The following is a 26,044-nucleotide window of genomic DNA, read 5'->3' on the forward strand; positions in this document are numbered from 1 at the left end:
TGGTAAAGATCAGAAGTGTGGCCTTTTTGTCTAGTTGACCTGTCCAGAGTTTGTCTGTGTTTGCATTCTGATTTGATTCTAACCAGTGTCTGAGGGAGAGCCGTCTGGCCCATACGACTAGGCTAGAAAGGCCATGTATCCAACCTCGAACTGAAGCTGGTTGACAACTATGGGCTCGAGTTAATCAATTCGGGGATAACCTGCATAGCAGATCGTATTACTTATTTACGCGGTATGTCGGAGGTGTAACTGCGTTGGAGCTGTCAAATGGGTGAGCAGCTGCTCGTGTCGTCATTGTCACGAAGCCACATCTGTCCCACTCGCTTTAAAAGTTCAGAACGAGAAAGAAAGTGTAGACTATAGAAATAATGACGCATAGAACTCTGCATTATTTTGCTCAATTTATCAGCCTGAGATGTAGATGACATCACACATTCGTGTTCACACATGCGCCCCCACATACACACGCACAAGGTGGGAAATGAGCTGTAAAAATAGGAGTCAGGAACCCCGTGAAACTGCCATGCAGCCAATAGCAATGTGATATGTATAATGCCGCGAGCCGCTTGTGGATTTGACGTCTAACACAGTTCCCACACCTGCAAAACAACCGCTACGCGGGTGTCGGCTAGCACATCTGGTAGAATCTAGCTCTTGCATAGGCTAGGGACGACGACTCTCCCCACAGAGCACTGTTCTGGGTAGTCTTCTCCAGCTAGTTCCACCCATGTCGGTTGTCTTAGGGCCTGTTGTCTGTTCAAGCTCCCACACCTGGGTTGTGTTCAAGTCTTGCGAAACTGTTTAAAAACCAAATGTAACAAAAACGGAAAGGGAACTAACTGAATTTTCTAAACGTTTGAGTAAATGGTTTCTGTTGCAAAAAAAAAACGTTTTGTAATGAATACACCCCAGGTGTTCTTGGAGCCGTGCATCCTCCGAAACACAACCCAGCCAAGTTGCACCAATGTGTCAGAGGGAAACACCGTACACCTGGCGACATGTGAGCGTGCATTGTGTCTGGCCTGCCACAGGAGTCTCTAGTGCACAATGGGACAGGAACATCCCTGCCGGCCAAACACTCCCATAACCCGGATGACGCTGGGCCAGTTGTGCGCCGCCCCATGAGTCTCCCGGTCGCGGTCAGCTGCGACAGAGCCTGGACCCAAACCAGGATCTCCAGTGGCACAGCTAGCACTGCGATGCAGTGCCTTAGACCACTCAGGAGGCTTTCTGAGTATAAGCACAGGGTTGTAGGTTCTATCCCAGGCAGAGCCTGTGAGTGTGGTTGCATTGACGCTTGCTGGTGGACCGTGATCACTAATGGGGCTTAAGTCCTGAGGTTCCCCCTCCTGTAAAAAGCAGCGTTTTATAGAGGGAAACCTCTCTCTAAAAAGTATTCTTTTAAAGTGCTTTTAAAATCTTAGGGACTACTTTTTCCCAAAGGTTTCCCTCCATAACCACTGCTGGTTACTGTTCTGGAACCACGGGGTTTAACATATACGAAATAGATGGACATCAACAAATGAATGCATACCATACAACATATGGTAAATGGAGTGTCTCAGGTTTACGTACAGAATAATACGAAATGCTCTGAGACCAGGTTGGTGTATTTGACATAAAGTACAGTCAAAAGCACATCTATATTAGAACCCACAACCTCAGTGTACTAAGACAGTTGAGTTAAGCACTGAGCCACCTGCACATTTTCCCAACATCACATTGTTTCTTAATACTCAGGGAAGGCTAAGCAGTTGAGCTTTGACTCATCTGGGCCGAGTTTTTCAAACATTGTGTGATCGGATTTCAGCAATCGGGTCATTCTATTTCTATGCATTTAATCCGATCCGATTGCTGAAATCCGATCAGATAACTTTTGAAAAAATGGGCCCAGATTTACAGAACACAGATCTTATCTGACCCTCAAATGTATCTGACATTTAAATGTTCTCTTTAAATATTTAGAATTGTGAAAAATATTAAATGGGGTTTGAACCACCAACCTCAGAATAATGAGGCAAGTTCATTTTTACCGCTACAACGCGGATCTTCTGCGGTCCAGAATGAATCCTGTCTTTATCCATCCACAGTAATCCAACTAAATGTCCAAGTTATTGCAAAAAAGTGATCACATTATGGAAAAATATGCATTTTTCATTACAATTTCAAAAGTAATTTCAGACATGCAAATCTTTGGCATTACATGATTTTACAAATGGTCTATAGAAAAGGGAAGTTAAAATGCTTAACAGTTCATATTTTACAGTATAACAGCAAACACCAGCTTCTGGAGCACAACATATTGTAAGAGAGAAATATTGATGTATGTCTGCGTTGTGTATGGCATGTGCTGAGACATGATTTCAGGTAGGCCTCCTTGCTTCAAGGCCTGTGTCAAGTACAGTGGTCCACATAAAAATAACTCCCCTGTGGGCCCCCGGGGATAAGGTTTAAAGGACACACGGCTACATCTTCTCATAGGTCAGTTCGTGTCCACAGGCGTTACAGACCTTCCTGTAGAGATCCTCCTCTTCATCCACTAGTTCCTCAGGGCTGTACTCGTGCTGGTGAGCACTGGTTCCCTTGGTCCACATGCTTCTCCTCACCGCACAACGCAGCTCTGGCCACCACGGCGACAATCGTAATACAATAAATTGTAAATACAGAAATAAGGAAAGCAGTCACACATTTTGAGGTTACTTGTTGCAGGTCTGTGGGAATTATTTGGTTAATTTGTATTTATTTAATGTAGTTTGTTTCAGTATTATTGACTTAAAATACATCAAGTGATACTGGCAAGCTCAGTGTGCAGGTTTTTTTTTTAAGTCAATAATAAAGAAATAAAACTGAATCACCTGATTTCTACAATCTACTAGGGGTGCATCTTTCTGAGAGTTTTTTTTAAGAGAAAAAGGGGACTTCGTGTCCGAGGGAGGATCCGAACACAGTCGTTCCGTTGTCTGTAAAGCCTATTGTCTGTCTCAATCCCACGATTTAATTCATGTTTAATAAATAAAACAATTACAGTGTTACTGACCTTTGACTTTTTTGTTGAAGCGCTTCTGCTTCTGCACCTCCCTGTTCTCCTCTCTTGCTTCCTTGGCCACCTCCAGGGCCTCCGCAGAGCCCCACACCTCTAAGGAGCGCTTGTCCACCTGGGAACAGAGCACAGCATCATGTTTACTGATCTAACCTAAATACACCTGGGTCCTGTTCATTGGGGCACGCAACGGAAAAAGTTTAAAAACGGAAAACGATAATAAAAATGTCTTATAGACAAGTTTAGGTATTCCTTCCTTGTCTCTGTATGCTTTCTTCTGTTTGTTGCCTAATTACCATGACCCACTAACACATTATGGGGTGGCTGTAAAAAATAGTAGGGGAACACTACAGTGGCAAGTGAAGGCAAGGGCTCTGTCTGAAAACATCACTAGCCACCAAAGACTTGCTGCCTCATCTTCCTCTCTAAGCACGTTGGAAGAGGCATCAGACACAGCCAAGAGGAGGAATAGCAGTGAGTTAAAAGCAGTAATAATGGCTGTGAGCTCCTACCTGCAGCCTGAGGTAGAGTTTGATGTCTCCCCAGTGAGGGTTGTGTGGGTTCTTCCTCAGGACAAACCTCAACACTGGCTCCCTCTGGTCCAGGTCACAGTCCTTCAGTAGGTAGAGCTGCTTAGCCTCCGTACGGGATATCAGCTTGTGTTTAACCTCGTAGTCTCTGGTGGGGAACATTCATAGTGGAAAGAGATAATATAGAGTAGTAGCTCATTTGCAGCCTCTATTCTTATAACCTGGTCCCAGATCAGTTTGTGCTGTCTTGCCAACTCCTATGGTAATAGTGGTGTGCGTGACAATGACCAGTTGGCAAGACAGCACAAACAAATCTGGACCAGGCTACTATTCTTATATCCTTCAAGCTTAAATACAGGGCTAATATAAGTAACACAATATATGTATAGTTGCGTGTTCTGATGTCATTGACACAAGAAGGAAGAGCACTGGTTTTACCTGCAGTTGTCACAGACTGCCAGATCGAAGCCGTTGCTGAGGTAGGAATCCATAAACGACTTGTCACAGTCATCACACACCAGGTAGTCTGCCTTTATCACAGGGGCTAGTCAGAGACAGTCAGAGAGAGCAGTAAAAGCTCAACACTGTCTACATCACATACAGCAGGCTAGCAGACGCTCTTATATAACTACTGCTCAAAAAAAGAAAGGGAACACTAAAATAACACATCCTAGATCTGAATGAGTGAAATATTCTTATTAAATACTTTTTTTCATTACATTGTTGAATGTGCTGACAACAAAATCACACAAAAATGATCAATGGAAATCAAATGTATCAACCCATGGAGGTCTGGATTTGGAGTGTGGAAAACCACACTACAGGCTGATCCAACTTTGATGTAATGTCCTTAAAACAAGTCAAAATGAGGCTTAGTATTGTGTGTGGCCTCCATGTGCCTATATGACCTCCCTACAATGCCTGGGCATGCTCCTGATGAGGTGGCGGATGGTCTCCTGAGGGATCTCCTCCCAGACCTGGACTAAAGCATCCGCCAACTCCTGGACAGTCTGTGGTGCAGACTATCCAGGATGGAGCAGACTGTTGGTGGATGGAGCGAGACATGATGTCCCAGATGTGCTCAATTGGATTCAGGTCTGGGGAACGGGCGGGCCAGTCCATAGCATCAATGCCTTCCTCTTGCAGGAACTGCTGACACACTCCAGCCACATGAGGTCTAGCATTGTCTTGCATTAGGAGGAACCCAGGGCCAACCGCACCAGCATATCTCACAACGGGTCTGAGGATCTCATCTCGGTACCTAATGGCAGTCAGGCTACCTCTGGCGAGCACATGGAGGGCTGTGCGGCCCCCCCAAAGAAATGCCACCCCACACCATGACTGACCCACCGCCAAACCGGTCATGCTGGAGGATGTTGCAGGCAGCAGAACGTTCTCCACGGCGTCTCCAGACTCTGTCACGTCTGTCACATGTGCTCAGTGTGAACCTGCTTTCATCTGTGAAGAGCACAGGGTGCCAGTGGCGAATTTGCCAATCTTGGTGTTCTCTGGCAAATGCCAAATGTCCTGCACGGTGTTGGGCTGTAAGCACAACCCCCACCTGTGGACATCGGGCCCTCATACCACCCTCATGGAGTCTGTTTCTGACCGTTTGAGCAGACACATGCACATTTGTGGCATGCTGGAGGTCATTTTGCAGGGCAGTGCTCCTCCTTGCACAAAGACGGAGGTAGCGGTCCTGCTGCTGGGTTGTTGCCCTCCTACGGCCTCCTCCACGTCTCCTGATGTACTGGCCTGTCTCCTGGTAGTGCCTCCATGCTCTGGACACTACGTTGACAGACACAGCAAACCTTCTTGCCACAGCTCGTATTGATGTGACGTCCTGGATGAGCTGCACTACCTGAGCCACTTGTGTGGGTTGTAGACTCCGTCTCATGCTACCACTAGAGTGAAAGCACCGCCAGCATTCAAAAGTGACCAAAACATCAGCCAGGAAGCATAGGAACTGAGAAGTGGTCTGTGGTCACCACCTGCAGAACCACTCCTTTATTGGGGGTGTCTTGCTAATTGCCTATAATTTCCACCTGTTGTTTATTCCATTTGTACAACAGCATGCAAAATGTATTGTCAATCAGTGTTGCTTCCTAAGTGGACAGTTTGATTTCACAGAAGTGTGATTGACTTGGAGTTACATTGTGTTGTTTAAGTGTTCCCTTTATTTTTTTGAGCAGTGTATATAAACACAGGTGGTGTCGGAAGTTTACATCCACCTTAGCCAAATACATTTAAACTCAGTTTTTCACAATTCCTGGCATTTAATCCTAGTAAAATGTCCCTGTCTTAGGTCAGTTAGGATCACCACTTTGTTTAAAGTTTTGACATGCCAAAATAATAGTATAGAGAATTATTTATTTCAGCTTTTATTTATTTCATCACATTCCCAGTGTGTCAGAAGTTTACATACACTCAATTAGTATTTGGTAGCATTGCATTTAAATGGTTTAACTTGGGTCTAAGTTTCGAGTAGCCTTCCACAAGCTTCCCACAATAAGTTGGGTGAATTGTGGCCCATTCCTCCTGACAGAGCTGGTGTAACTGAGTCAGGTTGTAGGTCTCCTTGCTCACACATGCTTTTTCAGTTCTGCCCACAAATGTTCTATGGGATTGAGGTCAGGGCTTTGTGATGGCCACTCCAATACCTTTGGAGTTTGTTGTCCTTAAGCCATTTTGCCACAACTTTGGAAGTATGCTTGGGTTCATTGTCCATTTGGAAGACCCATTTGCAACCAAACTTTAACTTCCTGACTGATGTCTTAAGATGTTGCTTCAATATATAAATATGATTTCCCTTCCTCGTGATGCCATCTATTTTGTGAGGTGCACCAGTCCCTCCTGCAGCAAAGCACCCCCACAACATGATTCCCCCGTGCTTCACGGTTGGGATGGTATTCTTCGGCTTGCAAGCCTCCCCCTTTTTCCTCCAAACATAACAATGGTCATTATGGCCAAACAGTTTCATCAGACCAGAGGACATTTCTCCAAAAAGTACAATCTTTGTCCCCATGAGCAGTTGCAAACCGTAGTCTGGCATTTTTATGGCGGTTCTGGAGCAGTGGCTTCTTCCTTGCTGAGTGGCCTTTCAGGTTATGTCGGTTTGGGGGTGCTTTGGTGGTGGTAAAGTGGAAGATTTTTACAGAATAAAAGGGATCTTGAAGAAGGAAGGCTATGACTCCATTTTACGACGCCATGCAATATCCTGTGGACAGCGCTTAATTGGAGTTTCCTCCTACAACAGGACAATGACCCAAAGCACAGCTCCAAACCATGCAATAACTATTTATGGAAGAAGCAGTCAGCTGGTGTTCTGTATATAATGGAGTGGCCAGCACAGTCACCGGATCTCAACCCTATTGAGCTGTTGTGGGAGCAGCTTGACCGTAAGAAGTGCCCATCAAGCCAATCCAACTTCGGGAAGCATGGGGTGAAATCTCTTCAGATTACCTCAACAAATTGACAACTAGAATGCCAAAGGTCTGCAAGGCTGTAATTGCAGCAACAGGAGGATTCTTTGATGAAAGAAAAGTTTGAAGGACACAATTATTTTTCCAATTAAAAATCATTATTTATAACCTTGTCAACATCTTGACTATATTTCCTATTCATTTTGCTACTCATTTCATGTATGTTTTCATGGAAAACAAGGACATTTCTAAGTGACCCCAAACTTTTGAATGGTAATGCACGCACGCATACACACACACACACACACACACACACACACACACACACACACACACACACACACACACACACACACACACACACACACACACACACACACACACACACAGTATATATAACGTATAATCAGTTTAGAAAGAGTGCTAGGAGGAGAGTTTAGCCAAGGTGCTATAGTCGTCAAACACTAGTCATTCAGATAGTGGTTGGTTGTCACGTGTGCCGTAAATAATTTATTATGGCCATTTTTTTACAGTAGTAGGTAGTTAGAAATTATTGAAAGAAACTGACTCCACTCAGCAACTGGCATGTGGTATGACATGAATCCACAAGAGGGCGCACACGAACCACCAAATGCATCTTTCTCTGTTACACATCTGACATCTTGACAGTTGAGAGAGATGACATAATGCAACAGATATGGATACCTTGAAGCACCCGGAAATGTTTCATTGACTATAAACCCACATACCTGGTTGATGCACCACTTTCCTTTGCTTCTCCTCTTCTTCTTCAATGAAGAACCCTCCACCAGAGTCGACTGTCTTGGCGACTTTAGCCGAGGTTCCACCCCCTTCTCCTGCCGATGGTCTGTTGGCCAGGCGGGCTTGCCTCAGCATCACAGCCCGCTGTCTGTTCCGTTCGATCTTGGCTCTCATAGCGGGGGACAGATCGCAGCTCTTGGCTTTGGGCTCCGAAGGGGGAGAAGCAGCATGATCATTCATCGGCGTGGGGAGCTCCAACAGATCCATTCCAAAACGCAGGACTGGAGCTAGCTAGCTGTTACACTCTCCAGTGTCTTGGAAATGGCAATACATTGAAGATGTTTACCAGAAAGACAGCTGGCAGGGTTGAAAGGAGGGCAGAGATGTTTTGATCTTGTTTTTTAGCCCGTACACAGCTGTTAGAGTGGCAATCCACCTGTGCTTTTTCACAAAAACAAAACCACATCTTAACCCTTAACTGTCACTTCTAGAAAAACATGTTGAACAAATTATTTAACTGTAAACTCTAATCAGAATTTACAATATAAAAAAAAATCTACTTTATGTTTAATCAGGAAATTACAGAGCTCTACCAGGCGGTTGAGAAGTCAAGAGGTTCATGTTAGCAATGCCATATTAGAATTGCAATTTGAATAACATTTTTGCTTGTAAAAAATGATATTACATCAATTACTTTAGGTCTGCTTCAATGGCTTTCATAGGTAGGTAAGCATTGTTAAATGAGGACTGACGTTGAATTTGAGAAAACGATGGCAATTTTGTGTGTCCAAACATACATTTTCAATTACATTGAAGTGAATGCTTATTCAGGTGTTGTGTAGTGTGCAAAATCCCCCAAAATGTTTTTCTTGAATTTCAAATGATCTAGGTTTTTCCATCATGTTTCCCACATGTTCCGAACACATTTTGAGATAATAAATCATCAAGTGCAGTTTTTATCACTGTTACACGGATTATTTTCTAGGCAAACTTTAGTCTGAATATTGATTATTAACCCCATGGGGCATGAAATGGGGTTTAAACCCATTTATGTTGCATAATATAGTGTGTTGTCAACAATTCAATCATACAGTTGCGGCCAAATATATATATATTTTTGTAAACTTAAGTTTACAATTTTAATTTAGAAAATAAAGACAAATAGCATTGGCAAAATTATTGGCACCCAGGAGCTAGTACTTGGTTGCACAGCCATTGACCAAGATAACTCCTGACAAATACGTCTTGTAGACATCAATAGGCTTGCTGCTCCTTTCTACAAGAAATTTGGCACAGTTTTCAGCAGCAAACTGCTCTAATTCTTCAATGTTTTAGGGCTGCCCTCCACCAACTGCCGTTTTCAGTTCTCGCCATAGGTTAGGGATAGGTTGTGTGGCCGTAATGCCCCCTAAAAGAAATCCATGCCTTTTGTGGCCAGTGGTCTTTTATTATAAAGGTGCATTTTTATGGTGAAAATGATCTTCCCCAAACTTGAAACTCACACGCTGCTTAAGCAGATTAACGAGCTTCATTTTAAGATGTTATTTGGCCACTTTAGTTGTGATACAAACCTTATCAAAACATATAGGCCTATGGGCTAGGCTACATGAGGTGTATTTATATTTAATGCTGTTGGTAACTAATTTATAATACCCCTTAGCCTTGGTATATTGACCATATACCACACCCCCTTGGCAGTGATGCCAATTTAGCAATTTTGTTGCTAGATTTAGCAACGTTTCAGACTACCCTGGCAACTTTGTTTCCAAACAACACCTAGCAACACATTTAGCTACTTTAAAAAATGTATTTGGAACTTTTAGCAACTTTTGAAAAGTGACTCAAATGCTAAAATGCACACATTTTCCCTCTAAATGACACAAATACTATTTTCTCTGTCACACACTCAGTCACAACACACGTGCCTGGCTGCAAAAGTGCATTGTGAGTGACGTCAGCAGCAGGCCAGCAGCAATTTCAGCAAATTGCAAATCATTGTTGGCTGACTGCAGGGTTCGACGAGCCAAACCCAATGAATACTGTTGGTCACGAATGTTTGATCTTGAACAGAACTTACAACATCAATCAACAAGTCTCAATCAAAATTGTACAGCCAGAAATACAGAAAAGAGTGGGATAGGAGTCTGTACCAGAACAACGCAGTTTTACGTTATCACGCAATGACATCACAACGTAATTTAGCAACTTTTAGCAACAAATCATCCTGCCTCTAGCAACATACCCTGAAAATTATTTGGCAACACTGCCCCTCCGGCATTGTTGCTGAGGTATATCAGACGCCTTGTACAATGACAGGTTACGCGGGTACAGTAAGGGTGTGGCATGAAAAGTCTTTGATATTAAGCTGTCAATCACATCGCCTGAAAGTGAACTTACTATCGGTCGTTTGTCGACCCGTTACTCTACTAAGAGGACCGAGGTTCTAGTTAGAGTGCCACAAAACTTAACTGCAGTAACACAAAATGATACAATTTATGTACATTAATGCAGGAGAGCTGCGCGAGTTGGTCAATCGAGTTCAAGTGAAGATCTTTTTCACTTTGGAAACATCATTCACGATCAAGTAATTGTAAAGACAGGGCTCGGAGAGTAACACAGATCAATAGTCAAACTGTATTCGGCTTTCTAGCCTTCCCTGGTGGTCTAGTGGTTAGGATTCGGCGCTCTCACCGCCGCGGCCCGGGTTCGATTCCCGGTCAGGGAACAATATGTTTTCTTCATTCTCAGTCATTTTCGGACCGACCACGTATAAAAATTTCGGACGGGCCGTATAAAATGCATTTGCTTTATATATTAATCGCATTGTATATCTGAAACAAGAATATACATGTTTACCTTCTGAAAAGGTTTCGTTTTTGAAAGGGAAGTGTAGGAATGTATTGAACTGTAATGATGACAAATGATGGGTACAAAAATAAATATAAACTAATAATATCGAAACAAGAAAAGAGAAATACTACAATTGATAAAGTTACATGTGCGACTCCTTAGGTTTATTAACACAATTATTTGCTGTAATGCTGCGGAGCAGAGTGGCGCAGCGGAAGCGTGCTGGGCCCATAACCCAGAGGTCGATGGATCGAAACCATCCTCTGCTAACCTTTTTCACCATCATGGATTGTGGTGTATTTATACATCATGTATTGCGTATGTTATTTGAATTATATTTTTAAGGGAAGCGATAGAAAAATGCCTGTATTGAACCTAGCTACCTGACTTGCTCTATCCACATCGCTCTGGCCAAACGCCACGCCCACTAGCGTTTCTTTTCCACGATGAATGTATGGAGTACGAAGCGATAGCTAATGTAGCGTAAATTAATACAAAAGTACACACCCGTAAGTGCTAAAAATATGTTTTTTTCGTTTCAAGAAAAAACAGCGCCCAACGTGGGGCTCGAACCCACGACCCTGAGATTAAGAGTCTCATGCTCTACCGACTGAGCTAGCCGGGCCTATCAGTAGTCTGTATTTGCAGAGGATTTTGAAAGCAGAAAGTCTGAAGATAAAATGTTGCCACATTGTGGTTGAATTTCGTATTACACAGTGACTTGGCCCCAATAACAAAAGCAGATTTTCAAACGAACCTGCAGATCTCACAAAAGAACAGAATAGTTCTTAGTAATGCGAATATTAAGTACTACCTTATTGTGTTAAGAAAATATGTTTATTTTGAAAAATAAGAAAAGGTTTACCTAATAATATAAAAAAATACATGTCTTGGAACACATTTGTTCATATAATATGCACATGATATTTGATATTAATTCCACATTTCAGTTTCAAATAAAGATACTTTATCTAATAATTGCCTAACATAGTGTGTCGGCCATACAATTACAAGCCCCTTACTTTAACTACTGTAACAACGATCTGGAGCTGAACAGAGGAAAAAAGTGTCACCTGTAAAGACAACTTTCTGCTAATCCCTTTACATTTCCTTTATATTGTAGTGTTTGTTTTGGAGGTTTGGGGGGTGGTCGGTCTAACATCATTACGATTAGAATGAATTCCCGTTGATGTCTGTGTCAGCAATATTCTATCGTAGATTTTAGAACCATGTCCATCCAGTCTACTGATTCTAATTCTATGCCTCACACCCCTTCTCCCCCATCTCCACAGACTGACTGCTGGTGTGTCTTGAGGTTGCATATCCAGGCGAAGCACTTCCCACAGTGGCTACAGGCAAAGGGTTTCTCCCCCGTATGGACCCTCTGGTGCTTCTTCAGGTTGCCAGCCTCGGAGAACATCTTCCCACAGGTGGCACACCTGAACGGCTTCTCCCCTGTGTGTACCCTCTGGTGAGCCTCCAGGTTGGACTGACCGGTGAAGGCCTTACCGCAGGCTCGGCACACGTAGCTCTTTCTCCTCCCGGCCGCATCGCAGTGCTGCTGGGCCAGCTGGGCTGCCTGCTGCCCAGCCAGGGTCACCTCGATGTGGGCAAAGCCTTTGGGCGTGGTCCCTCTTCCTGGTGGTAGACCTACCAGGGAGTGAAGGGATTGGGAAGACATACCGGTACTAGTAGTGTTGGTGGTGGAGGTAGTTGGGTTTTCTGGGTGAGTCTGTTGTAGCTGCTGTGCTCTGAGGCGTCGTTGAAGCTGCCGCTGATGTGCTTGTTGAGACGCTCTCAAAATGGCTGCCCTGCTCCATGTGGGATGCCCCTGGATGCCGCCACCCACACCCAGAGTGGCTGTTTGTACTCCCTGATGCCCAGGGAAAGGCACACCCTCCCCTGTGGGCCTCGCTGAGAGGAGCTGGGGCTTAGGCTCTGGGTCGACTATGAGGCAGTCTGGGTCAGTGTCCGTAGTGTCGTCGGTGTAGGAGCACGAGGGCCCACCGGAGGGCGATGTTGATGCCGATGTGTCTGGGGCCCAGCGCGTGAAGAAGGTCTCCAGCTCAAACAGTGAGTACTCAGAGCTTAGCGTGTTGGCTGCTCTCTGCTTGCTGAGCTGCTGTGTGGTCTGGGTTGATGTTGTGTTGTCTGGTGCTCCCTTGGGTATATTGGCTTTATTACCTAGGCTCGCTGTGGGACTGGTGGTTCCAATACCTTTTTGTGAGGAGGACTCCCCAGTACCTGGAGAAAGATCATAGAAAAGGTGCATGTTTATTGTAAATACTAGTTGAGACGCTCATTCTGAGTTAAAAGACATGGTAAATGATGATAAGCTAGAGAGGGCTTTTACATGTACACTTTGGTAATGGTTTCCCAAACTCGGTCCTGGGGTCACCCCTGGGTGCATGTTTTGGCAAAAACCAACACGGGCACCCAGGGGGGACCCCAGGACCCGAGTTTGGAAAACCCTGATTTAGCAGACACTCTTATCCAAGGCGACTTACAGTTAGTGCATTCAACTTAAAGGGGGCTGAACTGGCCTCGTTTCCCTCATTAAGAAAATAGCTTTTAGTAAACTGTTATGAGTAGCTCAGTGACACTGTCTGGTGGGCGCCGACACGGTTGTCATGCATTCCTGGTTCATTTTCATTCTCCACTTACACTCTGCTGTCAGGTCAGGTCCTCCTGTTGCTGTGATACTTCCCAGGTTCTGTCCCAGTCTTAGTGTTGATGGAGTTGATTCAGGAGCTGCAGGCTAGGAAGAGGAGAGGAGAAAGAGCCTATGAGATAAACTAAACACTAGATAGATAGTGATCAGCAAAACACATCACTGCCTGCCCTCCAGGACACCTACAGCACAAGGTGTCACAGAAAAGCCAAGAAGCTCATCAAGGACCTCAGCCACCCGAGCCACGCCCTGTTCATCCCTCTACCATCTAGAAGATCATCAAGGACCTCAGCCTCTATCTCCAGGCCATCAGACTGTTAAAGTGTCACCACTAAATGGCCTTCGCCCAGTACCCTGCCCTGAACCTTAGTGACTGTTACTAGCTGGCTACCTCCCGGTACTATAGAACCCTGCACCTTGGAGACTGCTGCCCTATGTACATAGTCATTGAACACTGGTCACTTTAATAATGTTTACATACTGTTTTACCCACTTCATATGTCTATGCACACCATCATATACATATATATTTATATTCTGGACTGTGATATTGCTCGTTCTAATATTTGTATATTTCTTAATCCCTGTCTTTTTCTTTTGGGGAATTTTACATTCATGTTTTCTTTGTATTTTGTTAGGTATTACTGTACTGTTGGAGCTAGAAACATAAGCATTCCGCTACATCCGCGATAACATCTGCTAAATATTTGTACGCGACAAATGAAATTCAATTTAATTTAGAGGTGTTACTGTAATATTCTGTTGCACCCCCTTTTGCCCTCAGAACAGCCTCAATTCGTCAGGGTATGGACTCTACAAGGTGTGGAAAGCATTCCACAAGGATGCTGGCCCATGTTGGCTCCAATGCTTCCCACAGTTGTGTCAAGTGGGCTGGTAGTGGATCTCTACTCTGAATAGCTCGTTCCATCTCATCCCACAGATCCTCACTTGGATTGAGATCTGGTGCCTGGGCAGGCCACTGCAGTAAACTGAATTCACTATCACGTTCGTGGAACCATTCCTGGACAATCCTAGTCTTGTGGCAATTCGCAGATTGATACATTGTTGCCATGAACGGGATGTGCCCGATTGTATACTCAGTGTACTGTAAATCAAAAATATATTCAGGAAAGTCTAATTCACCGTTTTGACTTCCGTAGCAATAAATAATAACTCATTAAAGTGAGTAAATGTGTTAAAGACATGTTCCGGTACTGGCGAGTATATAGTAAGTATTTTTTAACCCTTCCGCTTTGGGCTGGATGTGTCAATGTGTAGTTCATATACATTTACATTTTACATTTAAGTCATTTAGCAGACGCTCTTATCCAGAGCGACTTACAAATTGGTGCGTTCACCTTAAGACATCCAGTGGAACAGCCACTTTACAATAGTGCATCTAAATCTTTTAAGGGGGGGGGGGGGGGGTGAGAAGGATTACTTTATCCTATCCTAGGTATTCCTGAAAGAGGTGGGGTTTCAGGTGTCTCCGGAAGGTGGTGATTGACTCCGCTGTCCTGGCGTCGTGAGGGAGTTTGTTCCACCATTGGGGGGCCAGAGCAGCGAACAGTTTTGACTGGGCTGTGCGGGAACTGTACTTCCTCAGTGGTAGGGAGGCGAGCAGGCCAGAGGTGGATGAACATATTAACATGAACATGAACATGAATATACGCATAATCTATGAGCAGAATTACGGTTTTACCTCAATTATCCACAAAATCCTTACTTTTCTGGAAGCTGTGTGGCGCCATTGTCCCTACATTTAACCCCACGCGGGCCAGCCCCTAGCAATTTGAATTTCAACCAATAAGCTTCAGCCCCTCGCCATTTGAGTGACAGCTAGCAAGACACTCTCAGAGTAAAGCGAGAGAGAGAGCAATGACGTGGTGAACACATCTGCACATTTGTGATGTAGAACGCAATTGTCCGGGACCACTTTTGGCTCGCGGACGCTACTTTCAGAACTACTGGCTAAAAAGTATACAAAAGAACCAGAGAATATCTTTTTAAGTGATCATTATTTTGACTTCCATTTCAGGCAAATATTGTGAATGTGATGAATGCTCTTTAAGATATTGATATTGTGTCACAGTTGAGGAAATTGAATGTCCTGTGATGGAGTAATGTAATGTCAATAACCACATTAATTCATTCATCGTTTTTGCAAAGAAACATTTTAATTTTCTTTTAACATTACAAGAGAAGGACATCGATCAAAGTTTCACAGAATTGTGACACAATAGACTTATCCCTTATAAGCGTAGAGCATTTTGGACCCAAAATTTAAAAAATCACCCAACAAGATATTTACACGTTTACTGCTAACAAATACTGTTACTTCAACCCATTTACTGGTTTATGGAGTATGTTGAACCTATATACCTTGGTGTTACAAGGGGAATCAAACATGCACTATTCTCACCACATAGTATCATTTTCATACAGCTTTATGAGTAGAAAACAAATAAATATGCTTATTACTATCACCAGCTTTAGGACTCCCGGAACAAAATCTAATTACTAAAAGGACTGTCTTGATCAGATAAGAAAAGACAAAGACAAAATTACCCAGACTACACTAATCTCGGACACTCAGATTTAAAATATTGCTTGTGCGTCTGTCCACGAAGGATTTCACTAACAACCCTTCCCTAAACCCCTTTACTAATATCAACATAGTGTCTATATTAATGACCAAGAGTTATTCCTGATCATGTGACCTGAGCAGAGGAAAAACTCTGGGTCGTATTTTTATCCTATAACTATCAGTTGTTTCTGGTCAGGTCAAGTGATTAGGGACAACTCCTGGCCCTAGTTCAATTCTATAACCATCTGAGTTTCCAGGAGAAAAAAAACCTGGCCCTTCTTATATTGAAATAGATGGTTGATATAATACCCCGGTCCAATCTAGTAGTACTACTGCTGAGGATGATGTCGTAGTACTACTGCTGAGGATGATGTCGTTTCTGGTGTTTCTTCAGATTGCTAGGGTCGGCAAAGCGTTCCCCACAGAGCGGGCAGGCGTACGGCCTCTCCCCTGTAGTACTACTGCTGAGGATGATGTCGTTTCTGGTGTTTCTTTAGGTTGCTAGGGTCGGCAAAGCGTTCCCCACAGAGCGGGCAGGCGTACGGCCTCTCCCCTGTAGTACTACTGCTGAGGATGATGTCGTTTCTGGTGTTTCTTTAGGTTGCTAGGGTCGGCAAAGCGTTCCCCACAGAGCGGGCAGGCGTACGGCCTCTCCCCCGTGTGAACGTTCTTGTGGATCTTAAGGTTCCAGTACTGAGAGAAGTGCTTCCCGCACACCGTGCACCCAAACGGCCGCTCGCCCGTGTGGGTTCTAAGGTGCGGTTCTAGATTCGCCGGGGAGGAGAACCCTTTACCGCAGAACTTGCAGAGGTATGCTTTCTTCCTTACCACTTTCTTCCTCCCGCATTTGTACGTCTCCTGACCCCCCTGTGCCTCATCTGACCCCCCCATTCCGACATCATAACCAGCCATCTCTGACCCCTCTCTAGAACCCATAGAACCTGAGAAGCTTCCGGAGCCTTCTACAGTGAAACCCCTGTGCTGACCCATCTCAGAGCCAGCAGGCCCCATCCTCCCTCCCATGATCAGCATGCCTGGGCCTGCTGGGTAGGACAGGTTGAGGGAGGATGGCCCTGGGACGCTAACGTCACCACTACCCCCATTGGTCCACAGCGGAAGGGGGTGGCTCTCGTACGACACACGGCCATAGCTGACCTCCGTGGTGTGGTGCCTGGTCGGCCCGGGGTGGTGGTGGGTGTGGTCTGGAGGTGAGGTGTGGTGGGTGGCCTCCAGGGGTAATGCTCCTCCTCTGTAGTCGTCTCTGCTGGACTCCTCCGGCCCTTGAGAAGAGAACACAGCGTCACAATCACACCACTGGCTGTTGTTGAAATCAATGGGAGAACTAAACTTGTGGAATGTCAATGCCATTAGAACATGTTTTCAAAGCTTTATGCTCTGGAACAGGCAGGGATGGATGCAACAGTGTGGTCTTCACATGGGATCTAACTAGCCTTGTGTCATAGGTCTAACCCCTTGATTATCAAGCCCTGCTGTTAGCGCCACTGCCCACTAACCACACACACAGCCCTCCACCCCTGTAGTCTCCACTCACCCTCCTGGATGCTGAGTCCTCCACCCCGTGGGTCCAGATCCTCCACCTTGATCAGCAGGATGTCAGGGTCTCTATCCTCCACCGCTGCAGACTGGAAACACAGGGACGGACCAGGAATTAGGCATCACAATTACTATTATGCAATGAATCGTATTCATTTCTAAATCACACACTAGAACTGTGTGACTGGAATAAATCTATGGACCAACGGATTACAAATTGTGTACATCTTACATGCATGCAACAAGTATTTTATGTAGCTACAGAGGTTTACTGATATGTTATATGCATCTTGTTGCATCATTTGACTGGTGAATGGATGTCTGTTACTCAGAACCTCTTAATACAGGACATCTCCAATGAAATATAGTGGTTATAGTGACCTTATGGTTTGAGTGACAACATTATTTAACAAAGATTAAGTGACCTAGAATTTACTGGAAGATTAACAAAACGTGTGTCTTGCTCAATAATGACTAATCAAATATGAGCTATTTATGAGTGTTCTTGCAGGTGGTGGGAGATATGTGTGTGTGACAGACTTGTAAGCAGCCCCAGAAGAGCTTTTCTTATTGGATAATTGTTTGAACCACTTCAGCTTTCCTTTTTCTTGCTTATTCATTTCAATAATGACAGAAACCTCAGTGTAAGGAATGTATTTTATTCATAATAGTTCCATATGTAGAAAAACAAAAAAAAACAGACGAGGCATTGTAATAGATTATTATTATTTAGGGGAAAGATTGTTATAGTAAATAAACTGCCACTCATTCATAAACTGGCATTAAATAACTTGTTAAAAAGTGAATCTGTCCAATGTCAAATAGCCCCTTAACATTAGATATACAGAACAATTTTAAATATGTACACAAAGAACCAGCATCATCCTCTCCAGATTTACATTTTAAGGTTGACATTTACCATGAATACCTTATATCGGTAGCTTATTTTGGACCAAATTCACCCTTCCTTAGTCCACTGATATGAAATGTCTTATGTACATAATCAAAACCACCTATCATACCCCCAAAAAATTCCATGCGTGCCCATCTATCGGGGCACCTGTGAGTTGTGATTCATGATGACTGACCCTAGATCATTGTTCATTTTGTCTGCCAACTGGTAGGTCACCCCTGATTCATTTTTAAGCATAAGGTTGAGACCTCCTGGCTAGAAACATTCTGGTTTCTAAAACACAGTGGAAACTTGATTAGCTTAATGAATAAGGAAAACTAAAAAAAAATATATATTTTACCTTTATTTAACTAGGCAAGTCATTTAAGAACAAATTCTTATTTTCAATGACGGCCTAGGAACAGTGGGTTAACTGCCTGTTCAGGGGCAGAACAACAGATTTGTACCTTGTCAGCTCGGGGGATTGAACTTGCAACCTTCCGGTTACTAGTCCAACGCTCTAACCACTAGGCTACCCTGCCACCCATGCTCTATGTGATGAGTTTACTGCTTAATAAGTAAGTTAGAGTCCCGACCCTGCTCTAGGTGATGCTAATTTGTATTCATTAGGATCTCCACTAGCTGCTGCCCAGGCAGGGCAAAACAGGATTAAAACAATTAAAAATCACAAAATATTTAAAAAACAATACATCACACAACACATTACACCACTACACATCCACAATATTACAATGCATATGTGAGTAGAGTGTGTTAGCATATTAGAGTGTGTTAACGTGTTAGCATATGTGCTTGTGTCTTCACAGTCCACACTGTGCCAGAAGGTGTTGTTTTATCTGATACAGAAAAAATTAAATATTTAACTGAGTTCCATGTAGTCAGCTGTCTGAACGGACAGTTTGGTGCTTTCAAAATGTCAATACCGCTCATAAAAGACAAGTAGGGATGCAGTCAATCTCTCCTCTGCATTGAGCCAGGAAAGATTGACATGCATGTTATTGATATTAGCGCTCAGCGTACATTTAAGGGCCAGCCGTACTGCTCGGTTCTAGGTCAATTGTAATTTGCCTATGTTCTTCTTTGTGGCACGTGACCATATGAGTGGGCAGTAGTGCAGGTGGGATAAAACTAGGGCTCGTGTCCGGGGGATATACGTCTGGATGGTTCCTCTCGTGGTGGGTCTTGAGGTTCCGTATCCAGGCGAATCCTTTCCCACAGAGCTCACAGTGGAAGGGTTTCTCCCCTGTATGGACCCTCTGGTGCTTCTTCAGGTTGCCAGCCTCGGAGAACATCTTCCCACAGGTGTTGCATCTGAACGGCCTCTCCCCTGTGTGGGTCCTCAGGTGGATCTCCACTTTCTTGGGCCGGTTGAACGCCTTGCCGCAGAAGTTGCAGATGAACAGTTTCTCCCGGGCACTGGTCCTGTGGGGGACCTTGCCATCCCTCGTCAGGGGGAAGCCAGTGTTGCCGCCGCCAGTGTTTCTGCCCCCACCGCCGCGTGTCCACCCGTTCGCGTCGGAAGTCGACGGCATCATAATGTCATTGGAGTGAGATTGTGATGGGGCGGACATGTTGCCATGGTTACCCTGGAACCTACCTCCTCCTCCCCCAAACATTGCAGACATTCCACTGTCGCGACCCCACTTCTCCAGAGGCGCCTTTCCATCCTCCTCCTCCGAGTCGACGTTCAGAACCTCCTCTCGGCTCCCCGGGAGATGGCGGTGGACGGTGACCGAAGCAGGAAGTGCACGGCGGTGCCCGGACTGAAAAGACGCAGCAGCCTCGGCGACTGTGCTGTACGAACAAGATGGCTGCCCAGCCCCAGCCGCCTCTGCCTGGTTACGCTCATTAAAGAACGAGCCCAGCTGCCCCAGACCGTCCCCTCTGTCGTCATCACCACTGTACATATCAAACGCAGCAGGGTGGGGTTGGTGCAGCAGTCCTGCGTGTTGGGGTTCACTGTCAGACTTAAGGAGAGGTGCCGAGCCACTGACCTCCACACGGTGCCTGTTCCTGGGGCCCTGCTGCTGCTCGGGGTGCTGAGGCTGGCTGAGCTGCTCTGGGCCATGGGCTGAAGTGGGTGGATGGGATGTGGAGTCCCCAGAGCCAGTTCTATCGCTGCCTCCACGAGGTCCACACTCCACCACTCCTGGAAGAGAGAGGAAGGTTAATGAGAGCAAGTTAATGGTTAACTCAAGTCAAAGGTATGGCCAGGTTGAGTAGTGTGAGAATGGAGTGTTGATGTTGAGCAAATGCATGGGGTGAGTAATTGCAATATCTGCAACACAGCAACCAAAGTTGAGACGGACTAACACACTCACCATCCTCTCCAATCAGTGGTACGTCGTCTGCCTCCGCGTCTCCAAGGGGATCCTCCATCCTCTCCTCTTTGACCAGCAGAGACTCAGGCTCCACAAGCTGCAGATCTGGCGACTGGAAGATCGAAAAGTCGGTAATTAACCGCATAAATATACACCACAACATGGTTGATAATGACCTACTGGTGACTGATGCTGCCAAGTGCTCAAAATGGTTCAAATGGGCCATTGTCTACTGTAGGACTATGCTATAATGGAATATAACGGTGAGCAACCAAGTATATTTGTTTTCTTGAAGTGTGTAAGACCTTGACAACCAGTATTACAGTTTTGGTTTCTTGAACTTACCTTGTCTCGGATGGGGTTGGGATGCATCTGAGGACTGTTGTGATCATTACTGGCTCCAGGGCCTCCTGACCACATCCCCATGTGATCTAGTTGTATGTCGTAGACACCACCTACGATTAAAAAACTTTTTTTTTTTAAACTTACTTGTAAAAGAAATTGCAGGTTGACTCGAGCTCACATTGGCCTAGATGAGCTTTGTCAGATTTGAATGACCAAAACAAAGGTGGGTCCCAATGACTGTATACAGTGAGTGTGCAAAACATTAGGAACATGCTCTTTCCATGAGGCTGACCAGATGAAAGCTATGATCCCTTATTGATGTCACCTGTTAAACCCACTTCAATCTGTGTAGATGAAGGTGAGGAGACAGGTTAAAGGAGGATTTTTCTGTAAGCCTTCAGACAATTGAGATATGGATTGTGCCATTCAGAGGATGAATGGGCAAGACAAAATATTGAAGTGCCTTTGAACGGGGTATGGTTGTAGGTGCCAGGCGCAACGGTTTGAGTGTGTCAAGAACTGCAACACTGCTGGGTTTTTCACACTCAACAGTTTCCTGTGTGTATCAAGAATGGTCCACCACCAAAAGGATATCCAGCCAGTGGTCAAAAACGGGTCATTGATGAAAGAGGACAAAGGAGGTTGATACGAATTGTGCAGAGAAACAGACAGTTCACTACAACATTGGTGCCCAAAGACCGATAAAAGAATGTACAACTCGTTGGTCCATGACACGAATGGGGTATGGCAGCTGACGACCTTAGAGTTCCACTTCTCTCAGCAAAATAAAAGAAACTGTGGTTGCCTGGTTGGATGAATCACTGTTCCTGCTGTTTCACACTGAGGAGAGGCCTACGGTATGGAGAAAACCATGAGTACATGCATCCATCATGCCAAGTGTCAACAATACAGGCTGGAGGTGATATTATGGTGTGGGGTGTGTTTTTATGGCACACATTGGGCCCCTTGATAAAAGTGGAGCAACGTTTGAAGCCACAGGATATCTGAAAATCGTCGCCAATCAGGTGCATCCCTTCATGGCAGCAGTGTATCCATCTGTGAATAGATTTTTTTCCAGCAGGATAATGCCCCAAGGCTAGGATTGTCCAGAAATGGTTCCACAAACATGACAGCGAATTCAGCTTACTGCAGGAAGGTGTTCCTGTTTTGTACACTCAGTGAAGGTGGCCCCAATGACTGTACATGTGGCCCCAATGGGGGAAAAAAACAGTCAATATTACACAAGTTGATGGTTTTCCAGTATGGCTGGGCGTAAAACGTAAAAATGTTGACTAACCTCTATAACGCTATTTTAATGTTTGATTTGTTACATTAAATTGTTCCGTAATGACATAATTATGGCAATCAGCAGTTTCCTAACTGCCGATAAAAATGTATAACAGCTGAAAACTGCTAGCTAACTAACTTTCTAGCACAAGTCAACAACTACGGGTGGTCAAGGGTTTTGTTTAGAAAGGATACAGCTTGTCAACAGCAGGTTAGGAGAATTAGGTTAAGGTTAGGAAAACAGTTAGGGCAGGGGTCTCCAAACTTTTTTTTAACATGAGCTACTTTTTTTTTTATCGCTTTCTTATTGGCACAGTCTTCACTTCTTTACCCTGCAACCCCAGATCCTTGGTGTACAAGAGATGTGTTCTGTCAATATACCTTGTAAAATAATGGTTATTATAAACTGGGCGGTTCGAGCCCTGAATGCTGATTGACTGAAAGCTGCGGTATATCAGACCGTATTCCACGGGTATGACAAAATATTTATTTTTACTCTTCTAATTACATTGGTTACCAGTTTATAATACCAATAAGGCACCTCTAGGGTTTGTGGTATTTGACCAATATGCCACGGCTAAGGCCTGTATCCAGGCACTCTGCTTTGTGTCGTGCTTAAGCACAGCCCTTATCTGTGGTATATTGGCCATATGCCACAGACTGTCAGTTGTTTATTTAAGCAATAAGGCCTAAGAAGCCCCATAAAATTATGTTTTGTATTTTCCGGGAATTCTGTTTTTTTTGTGTTTTTTTTTGTTTATACTCTCAATATTACAATTATTCATATAGAAACAACGAAAATGTATGTTCTGAGTCCATGTCAATGCTTAAATCCCATCAGAAGACCAATTTTTAGGTCTGGAAAAAAACCGAACACGTTTTGATTTGAGTGCAATACCCTTTTAATTGCACATTTAGACAATGAGGAATGTGTGAGTCTCGCGATGCCTACTGCAGCAGCACGTCATGGCAGAGTTAGCAAAAAATGGCCATCCGATTGATACAAATAACCGTGATATATTTCTGTCAGGTAAGCCTAATTTGCAGTTAACATTAAACGAGAAGATTTTTTGGGGAAAGCCTGTCTACCCACAAGATGGTTATCATTACTAGCATCACTAACTGGCAACATACAGAGTGATAGACAAAAGCGTGCACCAGACAGACGGGCAACATTTATGGAAATTAATTGGTAGATAATGTTAGGTTTTGATTTTTATGCCAATAGTGGCTATACGGGTGAGAATGTCAACGTAGCTTTGATTAGATAGTAGTAGGGAGGAGCTTTATGTTTGGCAGTTTGCGATGGAACATGGGAAAAAAATGCATGTACTTTCAGAATTGCTTAGCGAGCTACTTATTAGGTGGGATGAGAACTACTACTGGTAGCTTGCGATCTGGCATCTACCTGTTGGAGAACCCTCGGTTAGGGTTAGCTAAATTGCGAAAAACAAAAATCAACTTGACTTCAATAGACCCAGGAAAATCGTCCGACAAAAATGCCTCGATTTTACGAAATAGAGACATGCTAAGACAACGTTAGCGTGGGAAATATACAATTATAAATTAGTGCAGGAAATTTATTAAAATCCTGGAAATTAATACTGGAAATTAACAAACAACTATGCAAATGGTAACAATTGGTCGAGTACCAGAGTGAGGCTACAAAATAGGATTTTGATTAATTTACAAGTCATTTAGCAGACGCTCTTATCCAGAGCGACTTACAAATTGGTGCATTCACCTTATGACATCCAGTGGAATGTAGTGCATCTAAATCTTTTAAGGGGGGTGAGAGGGATTACTTTATCCTATCCTAGGTATTCCTTAAAGAGGTGGGGTTTCAGGTGTCTCCGAAAGGTGGTGATTGACTCCGCTGTCCTGGCGTCGTGAGGGAGTTTGTTCCACCATTGGGGGGCCAGAGCAGCGAACAGTTTTGATTGGGCTGAGCGGGAACTGTACTTCCTCAGTGGTAGGGAGGCGAGCAGGCCAGAGGTGGATGAACGCAGTGCCCTTGTTTGGGTGTAGGGCCTGATCAGAGCCTGGAGGTACTGAGGTGCCGTTCCCCTCACAGCTCCGTAGGCAAGCACCATGGTCTTGTAGCGGATGCGAGCTTCAACTGGAAGCCAGTGGAGAGAGCGGGGTGACGTGAGAGAACTTGGGAAGGTTGAACACCAGACGGGCTGCGGCGTTCTGGATGAGTTGTAGGGGTTTAATGGCACAGGCAGGGAGCCCAGCCAACAGCGAGTTGCAGTAATCCAGACGGGAGATGACGAGTGCCTGGATTAGGATTCCTATGTCATGTTCTACAAAAATGACTACTGTACTGTCAGTCGTCCTATTATTTTGGGATCTAGTTTGATAGAACAGTATACATCAATCAGAATGGAAAAAGTCCATTAAAAACACTTGTTTTTTTATGCACTACCCAGAAAGCATATTTATAACTTGTATTATTCAGAACTGTCATATCGTCATACCGTTAAAAATACCAAAAAAATACTATATTGATGATATTTTGGCCATGTCACCCAGACCTATTTTCCAGTGGTGTTTTTTTATTTACTTTATCAGCAGGGTAATCAAATAAACTAGTATCAGACATGGTATGATATTACAGTCTTCTTACCAGTTGATGAAGACGACCCTCTGAATTTCTCATTGGTGTTGATATGAACTCTGCTGTTGGGACGGCTGTTCATTGCGCTTTCCCGTAGCCTTCGTTCGGCGTAACCACGGGCCATCTTCAGCTCGAGAAGATTCAGCTTTCGCTTCAAACCTTTGTTCTCCCTTTGGCATTGTGACATTTGCAAACTTACAACCGCATAGTCGTCGTCTACCAGTTTGCAGATTTCTGCCACGGCTGCATTGGCCAATACCTCCATAATGGAAGCTAGCTGTGTCTGGAACGCAAGGCGACTCGACATTTTTGGACGACTGGCTCGCGAGCACTAAAAGTCGATAAATACAGTCTCATGCGATGTATATTGGATATATTATATTGAATCACGCTCACTTCAAATATCGCCAACGACGAAGTGTTTAAACGTAAATAGTGGACTAAAACCAGTAGTTTGCTAGCTCTGTAGCTCCAGTTTCTTCTTCTGTGCTACCAACCTTTCGTCAGCAACAATAAAAAGATTTCCGGGTCACGGAAATTCGGACATTTTCAAAATAAAAGTTCCCTACGTAATAGTAGAAAAGTGTAATTAACCTGTTTTTATTCACAAAATATGAAACATAATTGTCTAAACATTAATAATGATTCATATTTTTCATATTTATGGACATTTGCATTAAATGTGGGTTTTAAAATATGTTCTAAGGTCAAATAAATGCCCCCGATACAATACATTGAATGTGAAATACATATTGGTTTATAGAGAGAACTATTCGAGGTGCCGACATAAAAGTGGGGTTGGGATTACTCACCAGTGTCTGTAGACTATGGTGTAATTTATATATGCCCAACAACACTTTCTACTCCACCCACTCCATTGGTCGCAATGCAATACACTATAGGCCCATAAATTACATATTGGCTAATAGAGAGAACTATTATATGTGCCAAAGTAAAAGTGGGGTTGGGATAACTCTCCATGGTCTGCAGAATCTATATATAGTGTTATTTTATTGCTGACTTGCGTAAACAAATGTGGTTTCTAATGACAATTGAGATGTACAAACAATGGCATAAGGGGACGACAAGCGGATATGAGGCTAATCCGTAATATCAATTAAGACATTAATGAGCGAGCTAGG

At 44.1% G+C, this 26,044-nt stretch overlaps 2 protein-coding genes and 2 non-coding genes across 4 annotated transcripts; 1 reads left to right on the forward strand and 3 right to left on the reverse strand.

Moving 5' to 3' along the window:
- Positions 1–388: 388 nt before the first annotated feature.
- On the reverse strand, positions 389–8,120 carry LOC115145628 (DNA repair protein complementing XP-A cells homolog). Its single transcript, XM_029687140.2, has 5 exons — positions 7,742–8,120; positions 4,009–4,114; positions 3,553–3,718; positions 3,038–3,155; positions 389–2,620 (listed from the first exon to the last, which is right to left on the reverse strand). The coding sequence occupies exons 1-5, from the start codon at positions 8,019–8,021 to the stop codon at positions 2,466–2,468; spliced, it is 825 nt and encodes a 274-aa protein (XP_029543000.1). The 5' UTR covers positions 8,022–8,120; the 3' UTR covers positions 389–2,465.
- A 2,287-nt stretch (positions 8,121–10,407) lies between these two features.
- On the forward strand, positions 10,408–10,479 carry trnae-cuc (transfer RNA glutamic acid (anticodon CUC)). The gene has a single exon. It is a non-coding gene; the product is annotated as a tRNA-Glu (tRNA).
- A 677-nt stretch (positions 10,480–11,156) lies between these two features.
- trnak-cuu (transfer RNA lysine (anticodon CUU)) lies at positions 11,157–11,229 on the reverse strand. Its single transcript has one exon. It is a non-coding gene; the product is annotated as a tRNA-Lys (tRNA).
- Positions 11,230–11,432: 203 nt separating this feature from the next.
- Positions 11,433–25,419, reverse strand: LOC115145630 (Krueppel-like factor luna). Its single transcript, XM_029687141.2, has 8 exons — positions 24,912–25,419; positions 20,996–21,105; positions 20,651–20,762; positions 20,324–20,478; positions 17,415–17,505; positions 17,018–17,142; positions 13,269–13,362; positions 11,433–12,848 (listed from the first exon to the last, which is right to left on the reverse strand). Exons 1-8 carry the CDS (start codon positions 25,207–25,209, stop codon positions 11,869–11,871), a joined length of 1,965 nt encoding a protein of 654 aa, XP_029543001.1. The 5' UTR covers positions 25,210–25,419; the 3' UTR covers positions 11,433–11,868.
- Positions 25,420–26,044: the final 625 nt, after the last annotated feature.

This window comes from Oncorhynchus nerka, linkage group LG18, assembly GCF_034236695.1.
Source record: "Oncorhynchus nerka isolate Pitt River linkage group LG18, Oner_Uvic_2.0, whole genome shotgun sequence".
Taxonomy (NCBI): Eukaryota; Metazoa; Chordata; class Actinopteri; order Salmoniformes; family Salmonidae; genus Oncorhynchus; species Oncorhynchus nerka.